General features: G+C 41.9%; 1 protein-coding gene across 1 annotated transcript; it reads right to left on the bottom strand.

Annotated features, from left to right (window-relative positions):
* Positions 1-414: 414 nt before the first annotated feature.
* LOC125015905 (NIPA-like protein 2) lies at positions 415-24,133 on the bottom strand. The gene is made up of 11 exons (XM_047597958.1): positions 23,908-24,133; positions 13,823-13,891; positions 12,669-12,837; positions 7,500-7,559; positions 6,341-6,462; positions 3,914-4,010; positions 3,544-3,679; positions 3,137-3,225; positions 1,355-1,418; positions 1,165-1,262; positions 415-963 (listed from the first exon to the last, which is right to left on the bottom strand). The coding sequence occupies exons 1-11, from the start codon at positions 23,992-23,994 to the stop codon at positions 857-859; spliced, it is 1,098 nt and encodes a 365-aa protein (XP_047453914.1). The 5' UTR covers positions 23,995-24,133; the 3' UTR covers positions 415-856.
* Between the last annotated feature and the right edge of the window lie 1,015 nt (positions 24,134-25,148).

Consider the following 25,148-nt stretch of genomic DNA (forward strand, 5'->3'; position numbering starts at 1 on the left):
TCTTTTTATAGTCTCACTGGCATGAGCAGTGGTTACCCACACATCCCATAATGTGTAGGTGGCAGATAAGAGTCTTGTTGCCTGGCAACGCTAAAGTTTGGTAGCGGTTGAGTTATGCAGTCTAAGGTTTATCTGAGGTGAAGACGGGCGGTCAGGTCGTGCTTTACAGCTTCATGAAGTAATGCAACTCCTTGGAAACAGTTTCCAACAGCGGTGCATCCTCGCGTCGGCGGATGAGAGGGAGGGATTATAAAAACGATCGCTAAAAAGCACTTCTGTCGTTTTGAAATTAAGAGAATTCACATCAGCTCAACCCTACACACTTAACACAGCAGCCTGCTCATATTTGAGTCTATTCCCACCATTAGAGGGCAGTAGTGCACTTGTTTTAAGGAAGGACAGGACATCCTCACATGCCAAAATATTGTATTTTCTTGTTTATTGGCCACTTAACACACACAGACCAATTTATTCAGCTGATTAATATAATTCTTTAAGTCCTGTTTCCCAGTGGCCTCTGGAAACATTGCTGGAAAGTCGCTTTTATCCTGAGGAGTTTCATCTCGTATTGGGAGTCAGTTTGTCCTCGTGAGGTTTCACTGTAACGTTGCTGGAAACAATGGTTAAAATACAAACGGGTTTTCTTTCAAGGAATAAATAGCTATTCAAGAGAGGTACTTGAAACTGTGGACGTACAATCTTTACGGCCGCCATCGCCGGCGCTCAGCTAATGCTGGTTTAAAGTGAGGCGTCTCATTTCTATCCATACACAGATTTCATTGAAAAAGCCCTGGAAGCGGCGTGTTCACACACACAAACTCTACAGAAAGTACGGTCCCAGCAGATGGAGCCGCTCCTACGAATCGTCTGTTTGGTCGGCTCTGTTGCACATGAGTTTGGCTGCCAGTGAGCCGTATGCTGGAGTCTTTGCCTCGGGCTGCACTTTGTCCGTTTGCCTCGTCCCTGTGAACAGCACAGCTCATTAGATGGCGTCGGCCGCTCGGGCTGCAGACACTGGCAGTCCGGCGAATCCAGGGTCACAGCGCTGCATTCATTCTGTCACCAACTGCTAATCAATGCTACGTACTCGGCGCAAATAGGTCACCAGGCAACATATTGTATTTTTGCAGAGAGCTGATTAAACGCTTTTTTAAAACAACTTACCGGGAATCCTTTCCATTGGGATAAAATTCCGATTTGCTTGCTTTATTTTTGGCCTGTTTCTGGCTATCAGGAAAACTCCAAGAAAGGACAGCAGGCAACTGGAAGAGAGGGAGGATTAGCAGCACATTACAGTGAATGTCACATTCTGATAAGCTCCGGTGTAGAGTTGCAGAGTTATTAAAATACTTACCCAAAAAGGAACATAAAAATGTTCAGCACGGCCAAGCCTTCGAATTCCTGGTAAAATACTATCCCTGCAGAAATGACAAAGCTCATTAGAATGCGTTTCTCTCATTTCTCACAGAGACAGGACAAATAAATCAACTGCAGCGCTTTTGTTTACGCCCTAAAAATCATGAGCCTATTTTTAGGGAAGGATTTTATTATCAACTAAAAGCTGTATCACTCACACGAGAAGACATTCGTCTCTGTGCTTTTTTTTTTTTTTTTTTTAAATTAGGCGAAGGTCATCAATGAACAGAATGCATCTTCACTTTGCGTCTGCTCTCTTGTCGCTGCCTGTGATTTGTGTGCCGTGACCGGGTTTTCAGAACCATAACGACAATTTGATTCAACACGAAACTAATCTAATCTTAAAGGAGAGGTCCGCCCCCGGATGATCTTTTCACCAGATATAATACAACGAGTAATTTATTGTGCAGTGCAGTCGGGCTATTTGTGCAGAAGCGAAAAGCAATATCAGAACGGGCGATCTTCAGAAAAGGAAACTCAAATTGCCGCGCATCTCACCTCACACGGTGGAAGTCTTCCCCTATGATTAAAGGAAATAAGTGCAACATTTCTAAAAAGATGCTTGTTCGTTTAAAGGAGTCTCGCACCAAACCCAGATATATACTCTTGGCCTTTTTTGGACTCTTGGACACCTTTTCCACTATTACACAAACAGGCAGAAATGACGTTGAGTCAGCGGCGGTTTACAGCAAAGCAAAAAAATAGATTTATTCATGTTTTCTCCCTCTTTCCTGACGAGCACCGATAAGATAATAAAACCCTAACCTGGCAGAACACGCATGATATAAATACTTTGGGGCTTTTCCTGATGAGTGAATCACTGTGTACAGTAGATAGAGCACACTCAGCTGTGTTGAGTCATGATTTGATTTTAGCTATTGCAGTTTTTCAGCGCACCGTTATTAGAATGTGTGTTACTCGCTGAAAGGAGCTGGTCTCGGAATAAATAAGGCTGGTGTTATTGTGTCGGCATGAAAAGATTAGTTTTGCAGTACTTTCGTGGCGCCTTACTGGAGATATAAATATTTTTCTCGTGGGTCCATCGTTTAAAAATGATTTCTTTGAAATGAAGCCTTTATTTCAGTGAAATAAACAGCTACATCTTGAATCTAATTAAACTGCATTTGCTGTGCACACTTCAGATTTTTTGCACGTTTATGTAACCTCACTAAGACTTTAGTTTTTAATTAATGTAACTTTTAATTAATCAGTGTAAACTGTATAATGAAACTACTCATAGTTTTATACTGCTTGCATTCCCTTTGGGAATGGATGTTGGTTTGTGAGATGCAAATATTGTGATGCCAAATAAAGACGATCAGCATTAAAGCTGGTAAATATCAGCACACATATTTTATCTTTGTGATAAAAATGCTCAGAAGTTTACTGAAACAAATGCCCACTGCTCGACAGAAATGAATCATGTATTTATTGGGACTTTCAGCCGCAGATTAACACATATTTTGTGCGATGGTGAGTATTTGTGGCACCGGCACAATGTATGTGGGACTGACTTAAAATACACTGGCAGCTTTCAAGGCTTTAAAGGAACATGGAGCGGTTGAATACCGTGTCTTTGAGAATTTCTGGACCACAGTAGAACTCTACAACGGAGGAATAACTACACAAAAATATCAGTTTTGTTACGAGACAAAATACTGAACAACACTTGACCTTTTAAAAGGGAGGATTGGAGTGGGCAGCTTTGTGTCTGACATACCTGCAACAATGGCACTTGCAGTGAAGAACACAAAGTTGATAGGAACCACCTCCGTGGCATCGAACATTTTCATTGCCTGATTGAGAAATCTGCGGAGGGAGAACAAAACAGCGTGCGAGAGGTGCGGTGAATTCAATGACCTTGGTTACAGAGACAACGGAGCAGCCTATTCATCCATCACCGCGCCGTAGGTGTGCTGCGGGCTCGCGAGTGTCGCCACATCCGAAATGTAATTTTCTTCAGTTTGTTGAGGAACCGGAAAAAAAAAAGACAATTGCATCTGGCCTGTGGCGATCGTGAGGGATTTGAGCAATAAAAAGGGAGGTGAGGCGGAAGGAGTGGAAAAAAAGAAAGAAAAAAGGAAAAGTGCACAGGAGTAGAGGGAGAAGGAGAAGACCTTGACTAACTTGATCTGGAAGGCGCAGGAGGCGACCATGACGACGAGCATGACGTAGAAGATGGGGTAGATGAGCTGCAGCTGGCCTTTTATCGACTCGGTGATCATCCCTGACACGGCTTTGACGGAGATGACCGTGAGAGAGGCTGCAGCGACGTGGAAAGCAAATGATCACTTTAGCATTCGGCTGTACAACTTCACTGCCAATAATTTTTCCTGCTGTTGTTAACTACGCTGCATTTTTACAGGATTTATAACAGAGCATAGGTTCACTGCTGGTAGCCAGGCAACAACGAAGCAACCTCTGACTACCAAAAAATAAAATAAAAATGGCTTAATCCATATCCTCTGCCCTCCATCGGGGCAGCGCTTGTTCATACCGAGCAGGGCCACCAGCAGCATCACAATGATGATGTGCTTCACTTTCTTGATCTTGTAGACATAGAGCAGGACGCAAAAGATGATGACCTCAATAAACTGTTGAGAGAGAGCAGAGAGAGGGTTGTACGAAATCATTCATGCAGTTTCCATTTCCTCAAACTTTGCGCAGACACTAAAAAATTGAAAAGCGCCGAAATTACTCTCACTGACCGGCTTATCTGCATAGCAAAGTGCAGTATGCAGCCAGTGAGCACTGCGCTTTAATTGAAACAAATGACTGTGGCGGAATAATGAAATGAATTGCTGGTCTTTAATGAGAGGAGCCCAGGGCTGCCCTTGTGAGTCCAATTGCATTCAGCTTTTCAAGGACCCCTGGTGGAACACAACAATGGCCTCTAATGGACGGAATATGAGAAAGGAGCATGATAGCAGAAATTAGGGAAAAGCCAGAGCTGACCTTTAAATGTCTCTCAACATCATCCTGGATCCCCACATGTTAAACAAAAGGCTTATTTCAAAATGTAATTATTCATTTCGCAAATGGACTAACGAAACCCTGACTCATTTGTAACAAATGTAGACTCAGACACACTGTGAATGACACCAAACAGTCCTTCCAGCTGAAACCGTTGGATATCGGCATGACCCCTAGAAATAATAAGCCAGCAATGGATATTTCATTTCCTGTGATTAATCACCCACTGCAGTTAATCCCATACTTGTTGGAGACTGTTCTTTGCACGTTGATGAGTATTTACTGCCAGAAAAGGAAAATAGCAAACCCCTATACGCACTATCAATCACCGCAGCCAGAGGCAGTAAAACTATCTCGGTTTAAAAAACATCTGTCTTTCTAGACATCCATCTGTATTTGTCTAATATCCGCATAAATATTTCCCCTTTTGTTTCTCATGCAACAGCAGAAAATAGGAGTGGATTCAAAGAGCTGAATGTGGAATAAGGCAGAGTAAAATGCTGTGCCCTGAATAATGATGGCACTACTAGGCAGGGCACACATTCACTGTTTACATGACTGGCTGTGCCCCTGAGGAGCTCCTGGCTGTCACACTTCCACGTTCATCTCTGCTTCTTTTTTTTGTTTTTTTTGATGGATTATGTGCAGAGAACCAGTTTGTTCAAAACATTAAACAGAATATTCAGGATGTGAAACGGCAGCTGTCACAATCTGTGGCTGGGTTAAAGTCCCGTCTGTGTCATTTTGCTGATGACCAATCAGGCATAACATTATGACCACCTTACTAATATTGTGTAGGCCTCCAAAACAGTCTGAGGGTGTCATGTGTCCTGCTCTGGTCTAGGTGGGTGGTACACGTCTAAGTAACGTCCACATGAATAACCAGGCAAAACAGTTTCCTGTCAGTGGTTTTAATGTTATGGCTGATTGGTCTATAACATGTATAAAATGGAAACTATATCATGCTTGGATTCTGTAGATACGTGATGTTCAAAACATGCAATATGCTAAACTACTAAGAAATCAGGTGTCAGACTTTTTTTTTTTTCTCAGAAATCCATAAAACACTGTATTTCTAGAGAGAAGAGACATTTAACCTGAAAGGTAGAAATCATAGTGCTGGAATCAGTGGAAAAGCAACAGGACAAGACCCCCTACAGCAGAAATGCTGCTTTTAAAACAGAGTTAACATATGCAAATATTTACATCTTTTTTTTTGATGAGTAGGCTTTGAGAAAAACACTTTGTTTTTCAGCTATGTTTATTCCACCGCTGCCTGAGGCAAAATTGGACCAAGAGAATATGTGTGTGTGTGTGTGTGTTTGTTAATGCACTTGCAGACCATCAAGTGGAAGCTGCATTCTTTTTCAACAAAACACAGATAGTCTAAGGTTTAAAGGACTCGCTCCCTACTTCACAGGTTTCATGAAAAGCCCCAAGAAGATCAAGGAGAAGAGGAGCACTTCCATGCATGCAAAGATAAATCACACCTTCCTCTGAGGGTCGGGGCATCCATCAACTGTGCCTCAACTCTCTGACAGAGGACTAATTAAAAATTAATACCTTAATCAAGCCACGAGAGTGGTCCTTGCCTTGCTTGACTCCTCGGGGGAGGTTAAAGGTTAGAACAAGACAACTATCCGCAAGACAGATAGAGCTGCTGCAAGTGTACTTATTTAAATAACTGTGAGCCATGCAAACAATAGCTCCAAGGAAACAGAAAAGGTATTTAAGAGTTTCAGTTCTTATCCATCATGCAGTACTAGGCAGGGAGGCATCTCGCAGGTCCCAAAGGCCTTAGTCGGCAGGACAACAAGAACAGTTTCACCTCAGCAACAACAAAAGCTGCATTGTGCATGGCGATAACTCATAAGATTTGTTTATGATATTATTCTTACTCAACTGTGAAAACAGCGTGTTACTGAAGTCAGAGTTTAAAAAGAATACACACAAGGTAAAGCAGGAAGTGCCAGCTGACGGCGTAGTACTGGACCAGATGAGCCGTAATGTGTGTGGAAGTGTGGGGGGCAAAGGTCACCAGGAGGTAGGTTCCTGCTATTGCCAAGGTGCCACCTATGAAACAAAGAGAGCAGAGAGGAGTGAGAATGTAGCGAAACGGTTTCTGCACCGAGTCTCCCGCTCACCTTACACTCCCAGTGCTATTAATTCCTGTATTAATGACCATGCATATCATCTGTGTAACTAGCCTAATGTATTCTGAAATTCTGGACAACTGCAAACATATTGCTTGGCTGAAGCGTGATTTTAAAATCGTAAGTGTTTAAAGAGTCTCGCACATTTAGGAATATAGACTGGAAAAGATTAATGACCAGAAAAGAACTCTGGAATTAAAATATAATTTGCAGACTTGGCTATGGCGCTAAGTTTCTCCCTCATTCCTTAAATCTGTACAAAAACCATTGAACTGTGGCATTTATTTGATGGTTGCTGATGAAAAAAAATCTATATGACACATTTAATCTTACCAGTAAAACTTCACGAGTCTCAATATTGACCTTATTCATTCAAACATTAGCCCAAGCAGTGCTACTTAATGTGATTTTAATTATCATTAATTTGCATCTTTATCCTACGACTGCCGCCTCTGGAAAACAGAGCCCGCTCTCAGTGATTTCCCTCCGTCATAAATAAAACATTCAGACAATTAAACGTTTCCAGTGTGTGGTCGGTAATGCCATTCGGCAATTACGAGACAATCACAAAAAAATGGCAAAGAAAATATTGCTGGTGCGCCCGGAGAATCCGACAAAGCGCGGAGCTGTGTGGCGCTGATATGAATTTCCAATGCGGCGGTCGTAATGGTCGTCATTGTGACTGCCATGACAATCATGCCATTTAGCAGCAGACTCAACGCACTGATGCGACAACAGTTTTCCACAAATCTCCATAATAGGAGTGCACCTTTTTCCTCCCAGTGCCACAAAAACAGAAAGCAGTTGAGAGAACTTTTACTAAGAGATAAAAACTTAAACTGCAACGCATTATGTTTCCTCCTGTTTCCTTCAATTTCGTATACCTGCTGCGTGTGGACAGTGTGATGTCGTTCAGCATTGGGAGAGGACGCCTATCCTGACTCACTGTTTACTTACCAACAATATCAGAGGCGCGCACCGTCTCCTTGAGGAAAACCACGGATATGATAGCGCTGGCTGTGAAGTGAAAATACATCACAGTTAGTTTAACAGCCATTGAAAACATTCAGCCTTAACAGTTTTTATTTGTGCAGTGTTCATTTTTCATAAAGCACATTCGCCAGAGAGAAAAGCACCGTGTCATCACAATCAATACTGCTCTCTCTACAACAAAACATAATCAGGGTATAAGAGTTTGACATGAGCCGAGATAAATGACTGAATATTGACTTGATAAAATTACCAATTACAATGCACGCACTGCACTGGCTGTACACGTGTATTCTGAATGCACCATGCAATAAAATGAGTAATTTCTCATATGCGTGGCTTGTACACACAGCTATTTTGCAGCTACATTGCATCCACTGTACATGTACATGCACGCTGACACTATGCTACGTAGAGGCGTGTCTACGCTTTTACAGTACCTGACACATTTACATTGATCAGCGTGACGGAATCTGTCGGCGCGCCTCAGATGAATGGGACTCATTAAGGCTTCACAACGTCAGCATCGAATTACGCCAAGATGCCACATTTCTCGCGAACCCATTCATCAATATCGCTGTCAAAAAATTGTGCAATCAGTCTCACATGAGCTAAGTCCTCCGATTAGTCTTCTTAATGTTTCCCCGTGATATGCGCCGAAACCGAGGGAGACAAATAAACACACACACACACACACGCAGGGTTTGGCTGTCAGAGAGACAAATTGTGAGACGGGCAGACACGCTTGCGCACAGACGTGGCGATAAAGAGGCAGACGCATACACAGATGGAGGGCCACACAGGCGGACTTACCAAAACAGTCGACAAGGCAAACAGTGACAGCAGCCTGTCACGGTGATGAGGTCAGTTTACATAACACAATGTGACTGCCACGCTAGAGGTCTCAACACTTAACAGCGCCAGCGGCAAGTTTCATTTTGTTGGCATTACTTTGTTAAACATTTAAGGAATACTAACCCTCTGGAGTCTAGAGTATAATCAGACGTTTCTGACTACTTTTGGTTTTACCTTTATATTTCATCTTAACAACTCCGCACCCTGTTGCCTTGTTTGGTTTCATTCTTTTCAGCACAACCTCACATGTGTCATTTTACAATTATTTTTTTTCATTTTGACAACCTGCAATAACACATTGAACCTAAAATCAGACTAAAACCATCAAAGTAGGAGTAGGAAAAGTAATATTTTTCTCTGTGAAAACCACAAACATGTTTAATGAACTATTTTTATAACTGAGAATGCAAATCTAAAGGGTAAAATTCAAAAGCTTATGTACAAATTTTGCAAACAACAAAGCTATTTATTACTACTTCCATTGAACTGCATTAAATGACTGAACATAGTGTCACTCCAACCACAACCTTTCCCTAGCAACCATTGACACATCATTCCTGATTGGTTGATGGGAAGCATTAATCCACCAATAGGAAAGAGGGTGTAATATTTTTCTCTCTCTTTTTTTGGCTTTTGAGCTTTTGAAGCTAGCTAGCAATCTCCCCTTGCTAGCATTTTGCTTTTCACCTTTTCTCCGTGCATCAGACACGTAAATTATTTATAATAGGTCTAGTTTTACTTGGCCTATCAGCACAATTTAAAAATTGGTGCATAGGCTGAAGTTGGCACTTTCTATAAAAGATGAAATGGCGATTCAGTGACGTTGCCTCTTGCTGCTATGTCATCTTAAACTGGTCATGTGATTTGGACGCACCGGCGCGTCCACCTACTCCAGAGGGTTAAAGCCTAGACAAGATGTAGTAGTTGCATTAGCTCGGTGATTACCGCCTGGCGCACAGACATACGGTTTAACAGGTGATGGCACGCAGGCAGAGACGGTTTTAATTCAGTGGAAAAATTGTTGCAAAATATGGAATATGCGACACACATGACACTTGAGTTTGTACACAGGCTCTGACACCACCGTAAGCAGATTAGCAACAGAGCATAAACTGCTCAATATGCTCACACGGCGTGACACGCATGGAATCACTGGGGCTTTGTGACACCACAGACAGATTCTTAGCATGGATATTAACAGCAGCAAATATCATCAAAAAAAGAGCACTTTAGGCAAACCCCCGCCATTAAAATTAGCGGGAGACTGTCTAATTGGAAGTTTATAAAGACTCTCCTTAATGTCCTGATGAAGCATCAAGTTGTTAAATATTTCATACTGTGACTGTGATGTTCGCGCACACACACACATTTAGGACTCCTCTTTTGCCTCTGGGACCAGCTGGATCTAACACGTAACCATAGCAACTCCATACAAAGTGAGATTCACACGGCTTGATAAAATGAAAAATGTGGCAACTGGAACCTCTGGGGTACACAGCTCTGTCACCACTCCAGTGTGCGCTTTGTGCGTGCATCTGCTCGGTGGTGATGTGCAGTAATGGAAACCTCCCCGTGATGAAACACATGGCGTCAAACATTCTTTCACCCCGCGAGCCTGACAACAACCAGATGAAAGCAGCGACAAAAATTGTCATCTCCCGCACAAAGCACGAACTGTTTGTTCAGTGTCGTATCCACTGTGTCACAAACTGGGAATTTTGATGGCTCACGTCCAACAAAAATATCAACATTAAGACCGGTTTTCAGAAAGGCATGTTGTGATATTTACAGTATATACAGTATTTAAGATTTGTGAACTAAAACCCCAAAAATACAAATGAATCTTATCTAATCTTTCTTTTTTTTTTTTTTTTTTACATTGTGCTAACAACGCATCTCAGTGATACAGTGATGCAGGTCTGACATCTGTGAGTGATGCTGATGCGGGATGTGAATCAGATTTCTGTTTATTTCCCTCTAAGCCAGCCTCCCTCATCTTTTGCATGCGATGACTTGGCATGTTAAAGAGTGAGCCGGTGTTCTGCTCCATACAACAGCATTTGGGATGATGCTGTCATTCCTAATAGAGACCACTGGGCTCTGTAGATGGGGAACAGTGGTAATTGCTCCACGTGGAGCGTCAGAGGTTCCGGTGTGACATGCCACGACAGGTGGATGACAGCAGCATCAGCAGCTCTCCCGGTCCTGTCCCTCTTCTCCTCGGCTTCTGCTTTCCACTCTGTGCATACACCGATCAGCCACAGCATTAAAAACGCCTTCCTTATATTGTGTAGGTCTCACTTGTGCCTCCAAAACAAACAAACACCTTCTGAGGTTTGCTTATGGTGTCTGGCAACACAGTGTTGCTAATGGGGGACCTTTGCATCCTATGGGAGGGGCCTCTGTGGATCATCCTGCAGATGCTTCATCAGTTTGGGATCTGGTGATCCTCTCCTTTACTCTATATGTTCCACCTCCAACCTCACCCTCTTCCCCTCTTAGCATCCAGCCGCCTTCTACACAGCCAACCACTAATTTCCCTCTTGTTTACTCACTGAAGGCCTCCTGCCGTCTGTCCCCCCCTCTGAGCCTTCACGCAGCTCTTGGAAAACAGGCACAACAACACAGCAGGAGAGGGTGTGTGGTGCGTTTGCTAGCCAAAGGAGCATTTCTGGTCGACAAAAATCCACCAGACAGGGGTGTTTCTACACATCGCTACAGTCATGCATGAATTGCGCGTTTGCTCATTTGCTCAAAGTATGAGTCAGTGCGAGGTTAGAGGTGGAGTCACGACGAGAGGCAGCAGCGTAGAGCTCCACTCGTTAGCTTCTGACGAGGACAGACTATATCACAGCTGCAGACACTTTAGCCTCCTTCCTCTTCCTTTCACCTCTCCGTCTCCGGAGCATTAATTCTTCAGGATGTTCCTTAAAGACACACTTCAGCTGCATAATACTCTGATGCAACATTCGCCGCTGGCAATCAGTGCGTTTGTAAGAATGTCAGTGAAATGTAAATGAGCATAGCGGTTGCTAATACCTGCGGCTTTGAAGAGGCTCATTACAAGGTCAGATTTATACACATAAGTTCCTGCGATGAACGGAGCAAAGTACTGGAGCCCTGTTATTTTGGTGAAAGCATTTTATAAGTAATTGCTCGCTGATGCAAATAGAGCTCCGCAAAACTACAATGAACAAGAGGTGCAGCCATCTTAATAAGATTTGTGGTTTCGTTTAGTGCTTTATTCGAACCATTCATCCACTTGCAAGAAAATCGTTTGAAGCAGCGGGGTAATAGCTGTCATTAATATCCATGACTCACCACCACCTCCAGCGCAGTGAGTGATGGGTGGCGGGAGGTAAGAAGTGAACCTGTTCAATATTTAACCTGTGTTTAGAGTGTTTGCACTGAGCAGCTGCCAGCTGTAGCAACCGGGCCGGCTTTGTTTTGACTGGCTAATGAATCCGGCTTAGTTCATGACATCTTTAGTTCACGACGTGGGCTGTAAAACCATCATTGCTGGAGTGGGCTGTCGGATTTAGAATGTCAGAAGCATTTGGAAATTTGAAGAGCGGAGCTATACGGATTAATGTGCTCAGTCCAGTCATGAATATGAGCTAGAAATTGAAAGACTGCTGCATGAACCTAAACACAGAACCCGTGTGAATAAAGCTTCTTACTCTGAAATCACATTCATTACTACAAAAACGTTAAAGTTTTTTTTTTTTTAAATGCCGGTTTCTGTAAGCCTGAAAAACTCCACTGAATAAGGTGAAGACCTATCAGTGTTGCCAGTGCAGGCAGATGTGTAGCGTGGATACACAGGAAAGAAATATTTTAGATGCAGTTTCATGTATTGGAACTTATTTAATGTTGATCTTGTCTGTACTGAAAAGAAAAACAAAACAGCAGATGCACTAATTTAAAAAAAGAAAAAATGAATATTTGAATCTGTGTATTATTTGAATATCTTAATACTGAATGCAAAATGATAATAATAATGTTCAGAATAGCACTAGGTTGGGTTTAATATAGAATTCATGTGGTAGGTAGGGGGTCCCTACTTAATCTCTCCATCATTTTGGGTTCCTTGGCCTGAAAACGTTGAAGACCCATGATGTAAATGGTTGGCAGGAGGGGGCAAATTTATGACAGAAAAAACAGGGGAATTTTCACGGCACCACGTCGTGCTGTTCCCCAAGGAAGCAACATTTCATCCTGCTTTCACACATGGATAATGCATGAGGGGAAAAAAAAAAAAAAAAAGAAGGTCGCACTTACCTATAACAGACACGCAGCCCAGCGGGGCTATGAGCGATGCCGGGGCAAAGCCGTACGCAGCAAAGTTACCCAGCTCTCCGATCCCCATAAGAGACACGCCGCACCACCACAGCACCGAGGTGTAGTAGGGTTTGGAGCCACGCTGAGACTGACGGACGTGGGCATATTTCTGTCAGAGAGACAGGAAACGAGGAGCCATTAAGTGGATCAAGTGGAACTTTTAACAAGCAATAACAGCCCGGTGTACAATACGTACAACAGAAGGTGCTATTTATAGGTAACACGGCGCTACATCAGCTGTCACACCATAACACCCGCTGCTCATTAGCGTTTCATCTCCGAAGAGGAATGACACCAATTAGCCAAATCAATGAGTTGGGAAGGTAACACAATTGTACAGTGTACTTTGTAAACATTAACAATTCTCCCTCTGAAATGGTACACTGCACAATAATAAATGTCCATCAGCTTCTTTCAGCACTATTTCACACCTGGCTGAAGACATCACAGCCTCTCAGTCTGTCTTTCGTGAATTATATACCAATATGATGCTGCAGGCATCATATGGGTATTATATTAGAAAAAGAAAAAGACTGATCATTTTAGAAAGAGGTGTTTTTAACTCATAAGCCTCCACTCTGGTAATGCTAGAGCGTGTATGCTTCTACAAAAGTTAATTTAAATGTCTACTCTTGAAATAACTTTTAACAGCATGCAGCTAAAACACTTAACAATGTTGTTGAGGCTTGGTGTGGGTGTTTTACTAATATTTTAGTCCATCATTTATTACTGTGCAAACCTTTATTGTTTCATTACACAATTGGGGAAAATGTATTACCAATCACAGCACTGCATTTAAAAGGAAGATTTAAAATTTAACTCCTGTTAATTTTAATGCACACAGGCTCCTCTGCTATGAAACGCAGTCGTTTCTGCTGCACGACGCTTGCTGTGAAGATCACACAGTCGATGCCTAAGGGTACACTCGCTAAAATCTTGATGAATACCGAGCGCTTGCAAGAGAGAGAGAACAAACTGTCAAGAAAAAGGCCGTCTAGAAGTAGTTAGAGAGTGGAAAAATGAGCCTTTGCAGGCGCTTAGCGCCCGCTGTGTGCTGAGTGTCAGTGGTACAGCTGCTCCCAGTGTTTTCATACCTGTATGTTGAGCGAAACGCTGATGAGGACATTCCCACATATAGAGATGATGATTCCCAGGAGATAGGTCTGAGGAAGCAAACAGTAAACAGGCAGAAGATTACGTGGTGCTCGACTCGTCGCACAACAACTCCCTCCAGCTGTCACATTTCCATGACAGCCACAGAGAGTCCTGTTCCGTAAGTGTTTCATAATAGTATCAGTATCTCTGTTCTCACACATTCACGCAACAAACACAGACTAGTAACGCATGCATGTAAAAACATTCCCTCCGCCCCAGAATTCTCCCATGATATTTGACACCACGCTAAAATCTGGATGCAGGTTTGCACCTGTAGACAAACAGACTCTGTAGCACCCACCTAGATGAGATCAAGCACCCCCACCCCATAGAAATGACCCTCCTTGATGCCTGACACAGACACACACATACAAAACGGATTAGGAATAACTAAAAACACATGAAAAACCTCCTCCAAATTCACTAGATCACAAACTGATCATGGGGATGATCCACAGAGGCCCCTCCACTCAACCCACAGGACCCAAAGGCCCCCACTAACAACATTAGCTGTATCCAAAATCGCCCCCTAACCCCTATATAGGGTCCTATATATTTTACTAATATTTTAGTGAGTCATTTTAGACTGTGCAAACCTTTATTGTTTCATTACATAATTGGGGAAATCGATTTAAAAAGATTTAAAATTTTACTCCCATTAATTTTAACGCCTATATAGGGTCCTATATAGAGGTTATACCATTTTGTAGTGGTGTCCAAAAGCTTCAATGATCAAATTCTACGCCCTACATAGTGCAGTAAAAATTTCCCATAAAGCATTGGGAAAAGTAGTAGTCTAATCAACGGGTTGTTGATATCCCATCATGCATTGCGTCTCTAGCGGCGCCGCCGTTAATGGCCGTTAGTGGCACACATTTTGAAATTTCGTCGCGAAAATATGAACAAACAATTTCATTTTTCATTTCATCACACATATGTATTTACAAAATCATCACGTTTTACTATTGTGTAAATTATAACGGGGTAACCAGGGGAGCCGCGGCAGTCTGACACGTAATGACGCGACAGCGGTGACGTTATTAACTGCGCGACAATTGAGCTCACTATATAGGACAGGGAAAGGGGGTTAGGGAGTGAGTGAGCGATTTTGGACACAGGGATTGTCAGACACCACAGGACACCTACACAATATTAGGAAGGTGGTCATAATGCTATCCCTGATCTATGCGTTAACCATCTTACTTTAACTGGCTGGCATGCTTACAGTTACAAACCAAAGCTAAAATTTTGAGGCATCGGTAGACCTTCATAGCCTGGAGACCATAAAACATTTCACTGAAACCCGCAGCGGTGGAACAACTGCTAATATCACAAGATATTATGAGCATCTGCTTGTAGCCAGTTTGCAGCAGGGGTTCATAATTGGTGTATAAAGTATGGAAGGAGAAAACGGGATACATTCACTTTAAGTGATGCTGTGCTGTTTGTTTGTTTTTTTTTTCTTTTTTTCTCCCTCATATCCCTGGAAAATATTTACCAAGAGGAAATTAAATTTTAGGTCATAAACATACCGGCGGCTGTGGGTGGACCAAGTTTGTAAAGAAATGAAAGCACACAGTGGGGGTGGAACGTGAATGATGAGAGCCCAAAGATGGAAATTCAATCACCATAGGAGACGTAACAGCAGCGAAGCACAACCAAGCATTTATCCTTTGAAAGAGCATTATGAGGCAGAGTGAGAGACAGAGAGGAAGAAGCTCCATATTTACCAAAGAAAAAGAAAAGTGTGAATGCTCAGATCAGTGGTCCATCCTGTTAGATAAGACAGGCAGTGGGTTACTGTCAACAACATCCATCTGATGTTGTTGACAACGCGATAACACTGATCTGGGAAAAAAAAATTATTAAAATGACTGGAGTGTAAATTAATTCCTTTGGTCTCCAAACACACAACAGCAGCACATCACTTAATTTAGAGGTTGTCTATCGCTCGCCACTTGCAACACTGAGGATGAAGAGCAGTCACAATCATTTACTCTTAAACCCACTACGCAAAAAAAAAAAATCTCCCTCTGGGTGAGGAACAAGGAGTAATTCTTTATGTCAGCGTCAGAAAATATAGTGAAGCATAAATAGGACGGGTAGACGTAACTGTGACAGCCACCATCCTCAACACATTTTAAGAGAATGTCTAAGAATGAGCCAGAGTGAGAAACCTACAAGTGTTTAATGATGTGAGACTGAAGCTGAAGTGCATGTCCAAGACTGAGCATTAAAATAAATCTGACAAAAAAAAAAAGACTGGTGAGATTCCCACTTCTTAACTGTGGTGTCTAAGCAATTTAACATGAACCAACCATGATAAATCACAAACTCCATTAAATTCAGTTCAACTTCTTTCATATAAGACCAAGTCTATACGCATGCCTTGATATTTTCACACATAAATGACTGTTTTACAAGCTGGACACACGCAAAAGAAAGTACAGTAAACCCTATTAAGTCTTTGTTTAAGAATGATAAACATTGTCCTAAACCATCCTAAAACATTCTTGATCTAGACAGCTACCAAATCCTTAGTATTAAAAGCTCTTGCCCCCTCCACCACTGAATGAACTCATCCAGAGAAAAAACACTGAAGGACAAAGAACTCTAACTAGAGGTGACTGTAACGTACTGAGCCATAGAACTAAATTCTCTCTGCGTGTTGCGGTTTTGCTTAACAGCAGCGATAGTTTGCTGATACAAATACATCCCGACTCACAGTCATGAATGACAGTCTCACCATCTGTGCATACGTGTAGTGATTCACTCCTACCGACCAACTGTGTATTCGTGTGGACATGTGACCAACGCCAGGACGATGCAGATCACAATGACACCAGGAACAGCGCAGCAACACAGATAACATCGTGATCGTAGTGATAGTTCCTGTGCCCCTCGGCGTTCTGATAAACCATCACACCTACTCTCACGGTGATACATGATGATGAGGCTTCCTGACACACTTGCATTATGCAGCTCCTGCAACTAATTACGTGCACTTCATCAGAACCTGTGCTCATTCTGACACAGCAGACAGGTTCAGTTTAATGTGCAGCCGTGATTTAAACCCCCGTACAAGTTTTCCTGACTTTAAAAGTTCCAGTAGACCGCTAAGTGGCAGAGCGACAGCCCTCTGTGTTTAGAGGGTCACATATGGTTTTATGGGGAATATTATAAGTTCAGCAGCTATTGGGACATGGCAACATGCAGATGACAGTCGATTTGATTGCTACTGCAGGCTAAGTTAAGGGTTTTGGATATGATATTTGCAATCATAAAATTACCTATATTTGAAAAGGAAATAGCATCAACGATGTCATCGAACCTTTCCAGTCCACACGTGGCTCAAAACCACTGTCTCCACATTTGTGGAGAATCTGAAAGCAGCAGTGTGTAATATGCTGCCTCGTGATTGGCTCAGCAGCGATAGGGGCGGGGCCTACTGTGTACAGGAGACTAAGACTGAAAGATAACTTCTTCTGCCTCCATTTATCGCTTCACTAAAATATATTGGATTCATGTTAATGGGTATTTAAAAAAAAGAAGTAAAATTGTAAGGGGAAATTAAAAAAAATATATATAAAAAATGTCTAATCAACCAAAGATTTCATGGCCCATGTTGCCGAGATCTAAAATGACACCTCTGTTTAATTCACACATTTTTTGAAAATGGTAAAAACATGACTCAACTGTGAGTAATAAAAAAAAACAAACATCCTCACTTCTAAGAACAATGTAGACACAAAGACATGAGGAAAAGACTACAGCTCTTTGTCAATTAGTTTTGACTTATCTGCTCATCACACAACATCTAACAGCTCACTATAATGTACGACTTTATTAGATCACACAGCTCATCATCTCCTCACCAGCCCGACTGAAGCATTTACGCCTGGTGGATTTATGGCTAATTTTAATTCAAAACTATCTCACATCCTTTTCCTTTTCCCTGTTTTTTCTCCTCTCATTCTACCTTCTCTTCATTCATTTCTCTCCACTTTGGCACCAAGTCTGATGAACCCACTGACCCGGAAGATTGACCATAGTCCACGAAGGATGATAGCACACTGGGGGTAAACAGAATTTAGACCTCAGTGTGTGTATGTTTCTATACGTGCGTGTAATGATTGCAGTGCACCAGAGGGTAAACAGGATTTGGAAGGAGGCGGGGAGCATCTGAGCGATTCACTGATGAGATTCCTCGGGGGACTGATATCATATCAAGGTAAGGAGTGCGTGTTGGTGTGTGTAGGTGTGCGTGAATGACAGATTCCCTCGTCACGTGCCGAGGCGGGTAGAAAGAGGTGAGACGATTGTAAAAGAGGAGACGACAACTCTGAGGTAATTTACAATCAGACTGACGGCGCAATACATCAGGCCAACTGTGTTAGGTTCACAAAAACATGATCAATAACCTTGTCAAGTTTTACAAGGGAGAGTGCAAATGGTCTGCTGATCTGCAGCTACTAGAGTCCACGAGGAGGCTGGTGGTTAATACTGAGAAGGGCCGGGACGAGGCGAGTGTGTATGTGTGATACAGTAGTGTGTCAAGAGTACAAAGCGGCAGATGTACAGCCTCGGGGATAGTTCACAGACTTCACACAGGAGATGGAGTAATTTAAAGTGTGAGGAGGGATTCATCTCACTGTTGATTGGATTTATTCGCATCAGACTATTCTTACCAGCAGGTGCATTCAACCTAATGAGAGTAAATTATTCTTTTCTTTCTTTGTTGACAGCGTTGGCGAAAAGAGAGTGGATTTGTGGCGCGGTGGTCGCAGCAGGATTAAAGTAGCTCAGTCAGGAGTAGTAAAGCAGGAGCCTAATGCTGTATCCGCTGAGCAAGGCACATTTATATGAGAGAGGGAGAGATAAAGGGAGAGAGTTTTCCTGTCACAGGAAGAGCAAACAAAGCAGTGGAGACAGGCAGGGCGGTACAATGGGAGGGAGTGCCTCTGGCTTGTCGACTTAGCAAACATTGCACACTGTACTCAAGAAAAGCAGGAGACTTTTATCACAAAGCTGCCTTTGTTGCACTGTACTGGTGTAGTTACTGGTTAAAATATCATTAGCTTTCATGATATTTGTAATTTTCAAAATGAGGCCGCTTTATGGTTGCAATAGTGGAAAGTAAGTAATTGCATTTACTATTACTGCTACTACTAATAATAATACTAATAGGTTATTATACATAAAGAGAAGATAAAAACATTACAATAAGAAATAAATTACAATAGATAATAAAACTAGAAATAAATTCATTAATGTCCAAAAAGTTGACATTTAAAGACATTTAAAGATTTGTAAGAAAGATGCCATACAAATAAAGTTGGATTTGATTTGATTACACAGGCGCCTATAGAACGTGGTTTTAAAATTGATTTAGTCAGTCAGTGCATTTACATGCATGTTAACAAATATTGCCATAATCTGATTTTAACTGTACAACGTCAGTGCATCTAAAAACGTTACTGATATCAGAATTCTCCTGATTAATGCACCCAGATATGGAAATCGATTTTCTCCCCCATGTTTATACATTAATGGAACTTTAACCAGACAACGCGTGTGCGCATGCTCCACAACCGCTTTGTTGGCGTATGACTCCGGAAACAAAAATGTTCAAAAGAAGAAGGCAAACAGAGCCGATACCTGAGGGACATTAAAAAAGCTGCACTATTATCCATCCATATTATCCGGTCTGCCACATGAACGACTCTTGATTATGATATGACGTAATATATCGCCACATTAGTGTGGAGGAGGAGGACATATTCCCGTCAGTTATTCGATTTTCTCCGTTGCATGTAAACTGGGACACGGCCCACATTCAGAAAGTCGCACTGTAAACGCACTGACTGATTCATGTCAAATGCATGGCCAGCAAAGCTTGGTTTATACTTCTTTGTTGTATCTATGCAGAGTCTCTTCGGGGCCCTGCTAAGCCGCTGTACGCCTCCAACATGTGCTTCAAACAAAGCCGACTGGAACTGAGCGGCTCATGCTGGAAGTTGAAGTTAACAGAAGTTGAACTAAAGTTACTGTAACTGAAATCACTGCAGCGGTGTGAGAAGAGAAGATAAGTAGTTAAGTAGATGTGGTGCAGGAGGCAGAAGGAAGGAAGGATAATTTTCTGTCCTTACCCAACCACTGAGCGAAGTGAAGGAGGAAATGCCTGTCGGACCAATCACAGGTGTTGAGGCCTGTGAATGTCAGGCTGCTGCATAGATCCGACGCAGAAGCATAAATCTACCTTAAGACTGTGAGTCATAATAGTGTCAACATTTGCTGTGCTTCTATTCTATCACATTTACTTGAGGAAATTAGCAACTGGTTACTTCATATAACATTTTGAAGAATGATCTTGAATAATGATGTATGATGCTTCCAAGCATTTGTTATATGCAAAGGACCTCATAGAGTAAGTGTTTATTTCTGAACAACTGTATATCTGTAGATAGGCCTAATTCTAAGAATAAGAAAATGACAGTTTTCTGGTGATCATGCACCAATTAAACAATAATTAAGATTAGAGACCCTTGAATTTCTTTACACATTCAAAATATTCATCCATCTAAAGTATGATCTGATTATGCCACTTTACCGCCACATTATTTTTGTTCCTGTGCTACATACTGTACATTCAACACCTGACAGGAAATATCCGCGGAAAAGTTGAAATGAGGGGAACTGGAGGACGTTTCATCCAAGTATTGGTTGAAACATGCCTCATAACAAAATGCAGACTCATAACAGGCTTAGTAATGCTGTGGAAAGCAAGTAGAATCTGAAATGTGGCTGTACTAAATAACCTGCCCTGCAGCACCAAAACTGACAGATGAAAATATTAATCTTCCTACCAGCAACTGACACAATGTGAAGTGACCTCCTGCTGCTGGCAAACAGGACTCTTGATCACTCAGAAAAAAAGCTATTCTGAATTATATGAGTATTTTCACTTTCCTCTGATTTTATTGAAATGACAAAGATTCTGTCCTTTTACTGAAGCCACAATTTAAATACAGGACTTTCTACTTAGTTTAGAGTATTTTTTTTCCTTGAAGTACTTTGCTCACTGCTGCATGTATGTATAAACCCACAGGTATCCAATTGTTTTAGGGTGGACTGCCTTTAACACACCAGGTCTTTCTGGTGAAGACGCCTCATGTAATCAAGGGGATGTTTCGGACCAGCTGTACGGGAAAGCCGATTATACTCAGCCAGGTTTTAGCTTTGTCAAAATGTAATTAATTTGTTACAGAGGAGGAATTCAGGTGCACAATATGTCACTAGAAATAACAACTTAATCTGGCAAAAAAAAAAAAGAAAGAAAAAACTCTAAATAGCAGATTCTTATCAAGTGACATCTAAATTACTTTGAGAATCAGAGAAGGATTCTCTAACCGCAGACATCGACACCGACTGTGAGGACACAACAGATCAAAGAAAGGTCTTTCAGCTTTCACACGGCAATTAAGTTTATGCTGACACAAACTCAAACAGGAGTCTGCCTGAAGCAGCCGAGCAAGTTTGAATGTCAACATAAACAAAAGCGAGTCCTGATCATTGACTGTAAATAATCCGAACTGACACACATTCACAATCAGGGACGCACGACACTCAAAATACACACGAATCACTGTAGATATGTCTACAGCATTAAACCCCAGCCAATGTGTTGTGTGATTTCTTTTCTTTAAATATCAGAGATAAAGTCCATTTTATTTATAGTAATTTTTTAACTTGAGTTTACAAGTTACAAAAGACTTACAAACACACACACCTTATGCATAACCCTTATGCATGAGAATTAATCATTTTTAACCCTCAAAATATTGCGTGGCCCAGAAAAATGGCTCCAAATTACAAAATGCCCCCACTGCATTAGTATTCCATGAACAATTAGCTCCTACAACTTAGTCATTAAATAAGTAAAACTACAAAACTACAAAACTACAAACACAAAAACTTTATGTTTTACTTTGAAGATGATTAAAATTCCACCTGCCAACTTTATCGTGCACCCTACATCTGTTCTTGCAAAGGCTTTGATTGTCCTCTAAAAGGCTTCACAGACGAAATTATTATTGTTACAAGAAATTTTCCATGTGGAATCAGTGGAAAAGACCAAACCTGCTACCAAGTAAATGTCAGAAAGCTGAATGAGTCTGAAGGCTAAAGCGAGGGACTGACAGCACGGATCCTCTTCAGCTGGACACCGACCAAAAGTCAGACGTACAGACATTTAGACAGCGTGACCCTTTGTGTCTGCTGACAATAGGGATCTGTCCCTCCCTAGGATGGGCTGATCTCTGGATGAAGCCCTTCAGTTTCTGCCCATATGTGGTGGGTATAGACGATGCACGGGCAAGGACGGTGTCATATTTGAACACAAAGATGGGCGAGAAAGACAAGGAGAAAGAGTGGGAAATGTTAAAATGATCACGCCTTATGATATCTTCTATACACCGCCAAGAATATCTTCTATCGTCTCACAATCAATTGCATCTGTGCTAAAATTTAAACCTCGAACCACATGCTTACTAAGACTTAATTTCAAGATAGGGATCACGTGCCACCTGGTGTTTATTTAACTGTGGTCAAAAATATGCAAATGCCGTTCAAAAGCCGTACATGCAAAGTTTTAACCTGATAACGGCACAGGGTGGGATCACAGTAGCACCTGCCTTTTTTACCTGCAGATGAAATATTAACTGTGCACAGAAACGGTCTCCCACCTTCTTCACCTCATATGAACTAGCAACATTTAGTGGTTCAGCAGCATTTAGGAAAAAGAATGCTGCACAAACAAAGTGCTCAATTGCAGTTGTGCTACACTAAAATCCCAAAACAATAATCATATATTCAGATTTTTTTACTCTAATGTTAGTTGGCGCATTTTAAACTGCATCCCTTATCTCTTGGGAACTCGAGTACAAAGAGTTTGTTGTCTTCTAACTTCTTATTTATACAGGGCAAACATTGCGGCAAACTCTAAGAAACATGGCTTTTGTCAGTAACATCAACTCTGACAGTGGCATATTTTCGACCGTGGTAGGCCAATTAAGTTCGAGACAGACAGATATTGTCCCCTGGATGCTGGGATGTTCTCTGGGATGGTGGGTAGCTTTGGACGGAGGGGGAGATGGGACCATTAGCCAGCTGTTCGGGACTCTTACAGTAGATCTATTCTCTCACAGCCTACCCATGGGCCATTACTCACGCCTCTCATTCCTCCTCTGCTACTCTCGCTCTGGCCCCCGTCAGTAATGTCGCACGGAGGAAACATGGCAGAGAGAGGAGAGGGGAGATAGGAGAAAGGCAGGGGGAAATGAGCATGAGGAGAATGTGTGTCTGCGTGAGAGGAGGAGGCACACAAGGCATTCGCAGAAGCAAGCGCACGTAGTGAGAGCTTCACGAAAGCATGTGTCTTAATGGATGGATTAATAATGTCAGCTCTAGAAAGTTCTGAAGTAAGAAAAAGTCTTTCAGTGCACAGATTTGGTGATGATCACTTTAGAAAATAGCTGTGACAGGCGCCAGCACCGATAGATCTCTTCCCCCTTCTGGCTTCCTCATCCACACTGAGTGCTCATTACCCAAAGAGCTTTGGAGGCAGGGCTATAGTTTGACTTTCAAGCTTTTTTAGAGATTAACCTCGAGTGATTAGAAAGGGAAGTTCTTGAAAGTCAGAAACAGTTTCCCTCTTATCGCTGCAGTGCTTCAGTAAGGCACAAAAAAAAAAGGTTTGGCACAGTTTCTATTATATTTAGCTTTTTAAAATTGCTATTTAAAAGGAAATGCACATAGGCCGAACTGAAATTTAAAATAAATGGCTTACTCTTGAGTGGTAAAGGCTCATACAATAAATAGAAAGCTATAAACAACTAATTTAAGGTTATCTTCCTTAGGCCTACAAACATTTACAATATAATATAAATTACATGATTTTGATTTATGTTGCCCTCCGTATGAACCAGTTTCCCTTTCCATGACTAATCAGCCTAAACAAACTTACCTGGAGTGGGTTTTCCAGGACCTCAGCGCGGTGAGGCTGAACGGAGGTGAAATTATTAGCCTCGTGCGCAGAACTTGAATTCGCCATGTTTTCCTTCTAATCTGAAAAAAGGAAATAAACTCAAATCACAACTCTGGTCACATCTTCGTGCGATGTTTCTCATCTCCTCCCATCCGATGCATCCCACGTCTCCGCCGCCTCAGTGGAAACTCAGAAGGAAAAGTTCCTCATTGTTGGGAAACCGGATCAGGAGTTTGTGATGGCTTCACGTACGGTCGGGAAAGCTGGCATCGTAACGGTGAAACTCGTAGCGAAACGCAACCAAACATTTATTCATTTGATTCTATTTAATAGTGCGAAGGTGAAAATAAATGAATTATTGCCTAATTAAAATATTAGTGTATTCGTCCCACTGCTCACTTTCATTTTTACATTTAATGTTCCAATGTACGACATTATGATTTGAACTTGAACGTAGCACGAACAGGTGCGCTTCCTGCTGTTCAGGAGCACGGTGACCGTGGACAAAAAAGAAAACAAAAAACAAAAAGAAAAACACACATAATACTGGTTTATCTGCACATTTCACTTTAAAGCAAAACTATACTTTAACACCAGGTTGTTTATCAGACAATAGTTAGTTGAATAAAAAAAAAATCAAGCCAGAATCCTTCCTGTTGTCCTTCCTGCTTGTGTATTCTGTTTCAAGGTCGCATGAAATCGCCCAGAGCCTGAAGATTTATAGTGTTTGGGCTGAAATGCACTGAACCTCCTGGGTTTTTGATATAACGCCTCGTGTAAGCCTTACAGGAGGCCGGAGATATATTTAATGAATACAGAGGCTCTCGTTTCGGTTTTGGTCGAGTGCGTCAAGATTCCTATTAAGGGGTAATAGTGGTGGAGAGAGTAAACCCTTCTACGGAATCAGACACAAATAAATCAAAACTTGGGTTGTCGGCGCTCTTAACTATGTTGCCACCTGATGGCCGTATACAGGACGACAGAGAAATCTGAGTGGCAGCTAATCATAATTAAAATAGCTACCGGATGTGTCACTGTGCAAATATATATCTATCCCTACCTTCTAGTTGTCGCCCCTTTCGGAAACCTCATCAGCAGCTGAAAAGAACACACACGCACGCACAAAAAAAGAACAGATCATCATAACAAATGATGGTGCAGACGAGGCCGGCTGCATCAGGAGGACAGTGTTTGATTTCTATTCAGCGTGAGTCCAGCTG

The sequence above is a fragment of the Mugil cephalus genome, chromosome 11 (genome assembly GCF_022458985.1).
Source record: "Mugil cephalus isolate CIBA_MC_2020 chromosome 11, CIBA_Mcephalus_1.1, whole genome shotgun sequence".
Classification (NCBI taxonomy): domain Eukaryota; kingdom Metazoa; phylum Chordata; class Actinopteri; order Mugiliformes; family Mugilidae; genus Mugil; species Mugil cephalus.

What these genes read in the sequence shown, in the direction of transcription:
- LOC125015905 (XM_047597958.1), bottom strand. Translation starts at nt 23,994, where the DNA reads ATGGCGAATTCAAGTTCTGCGCACGAGGCTAATAATTTCACCTCCGTT. An exon ending in GGCACTTCCTGCTTTACCTT is followed by an intron (nt 4,011 to 6,340) that starts GTGTGTATTCTT and finishes CTCTCTCAACAG; the next exon opens with TTTATTGAGGTCATCATCTT. An exon ending in GCTGCTGGTGGCCCTGCTCG is followed by an intron (nt 3,680 to 3,913) that starts GTATGAACAAGC and finishes ACGTCGCTGCAG; the next exon opens with CCTCTCTCACGGTCATCTCC.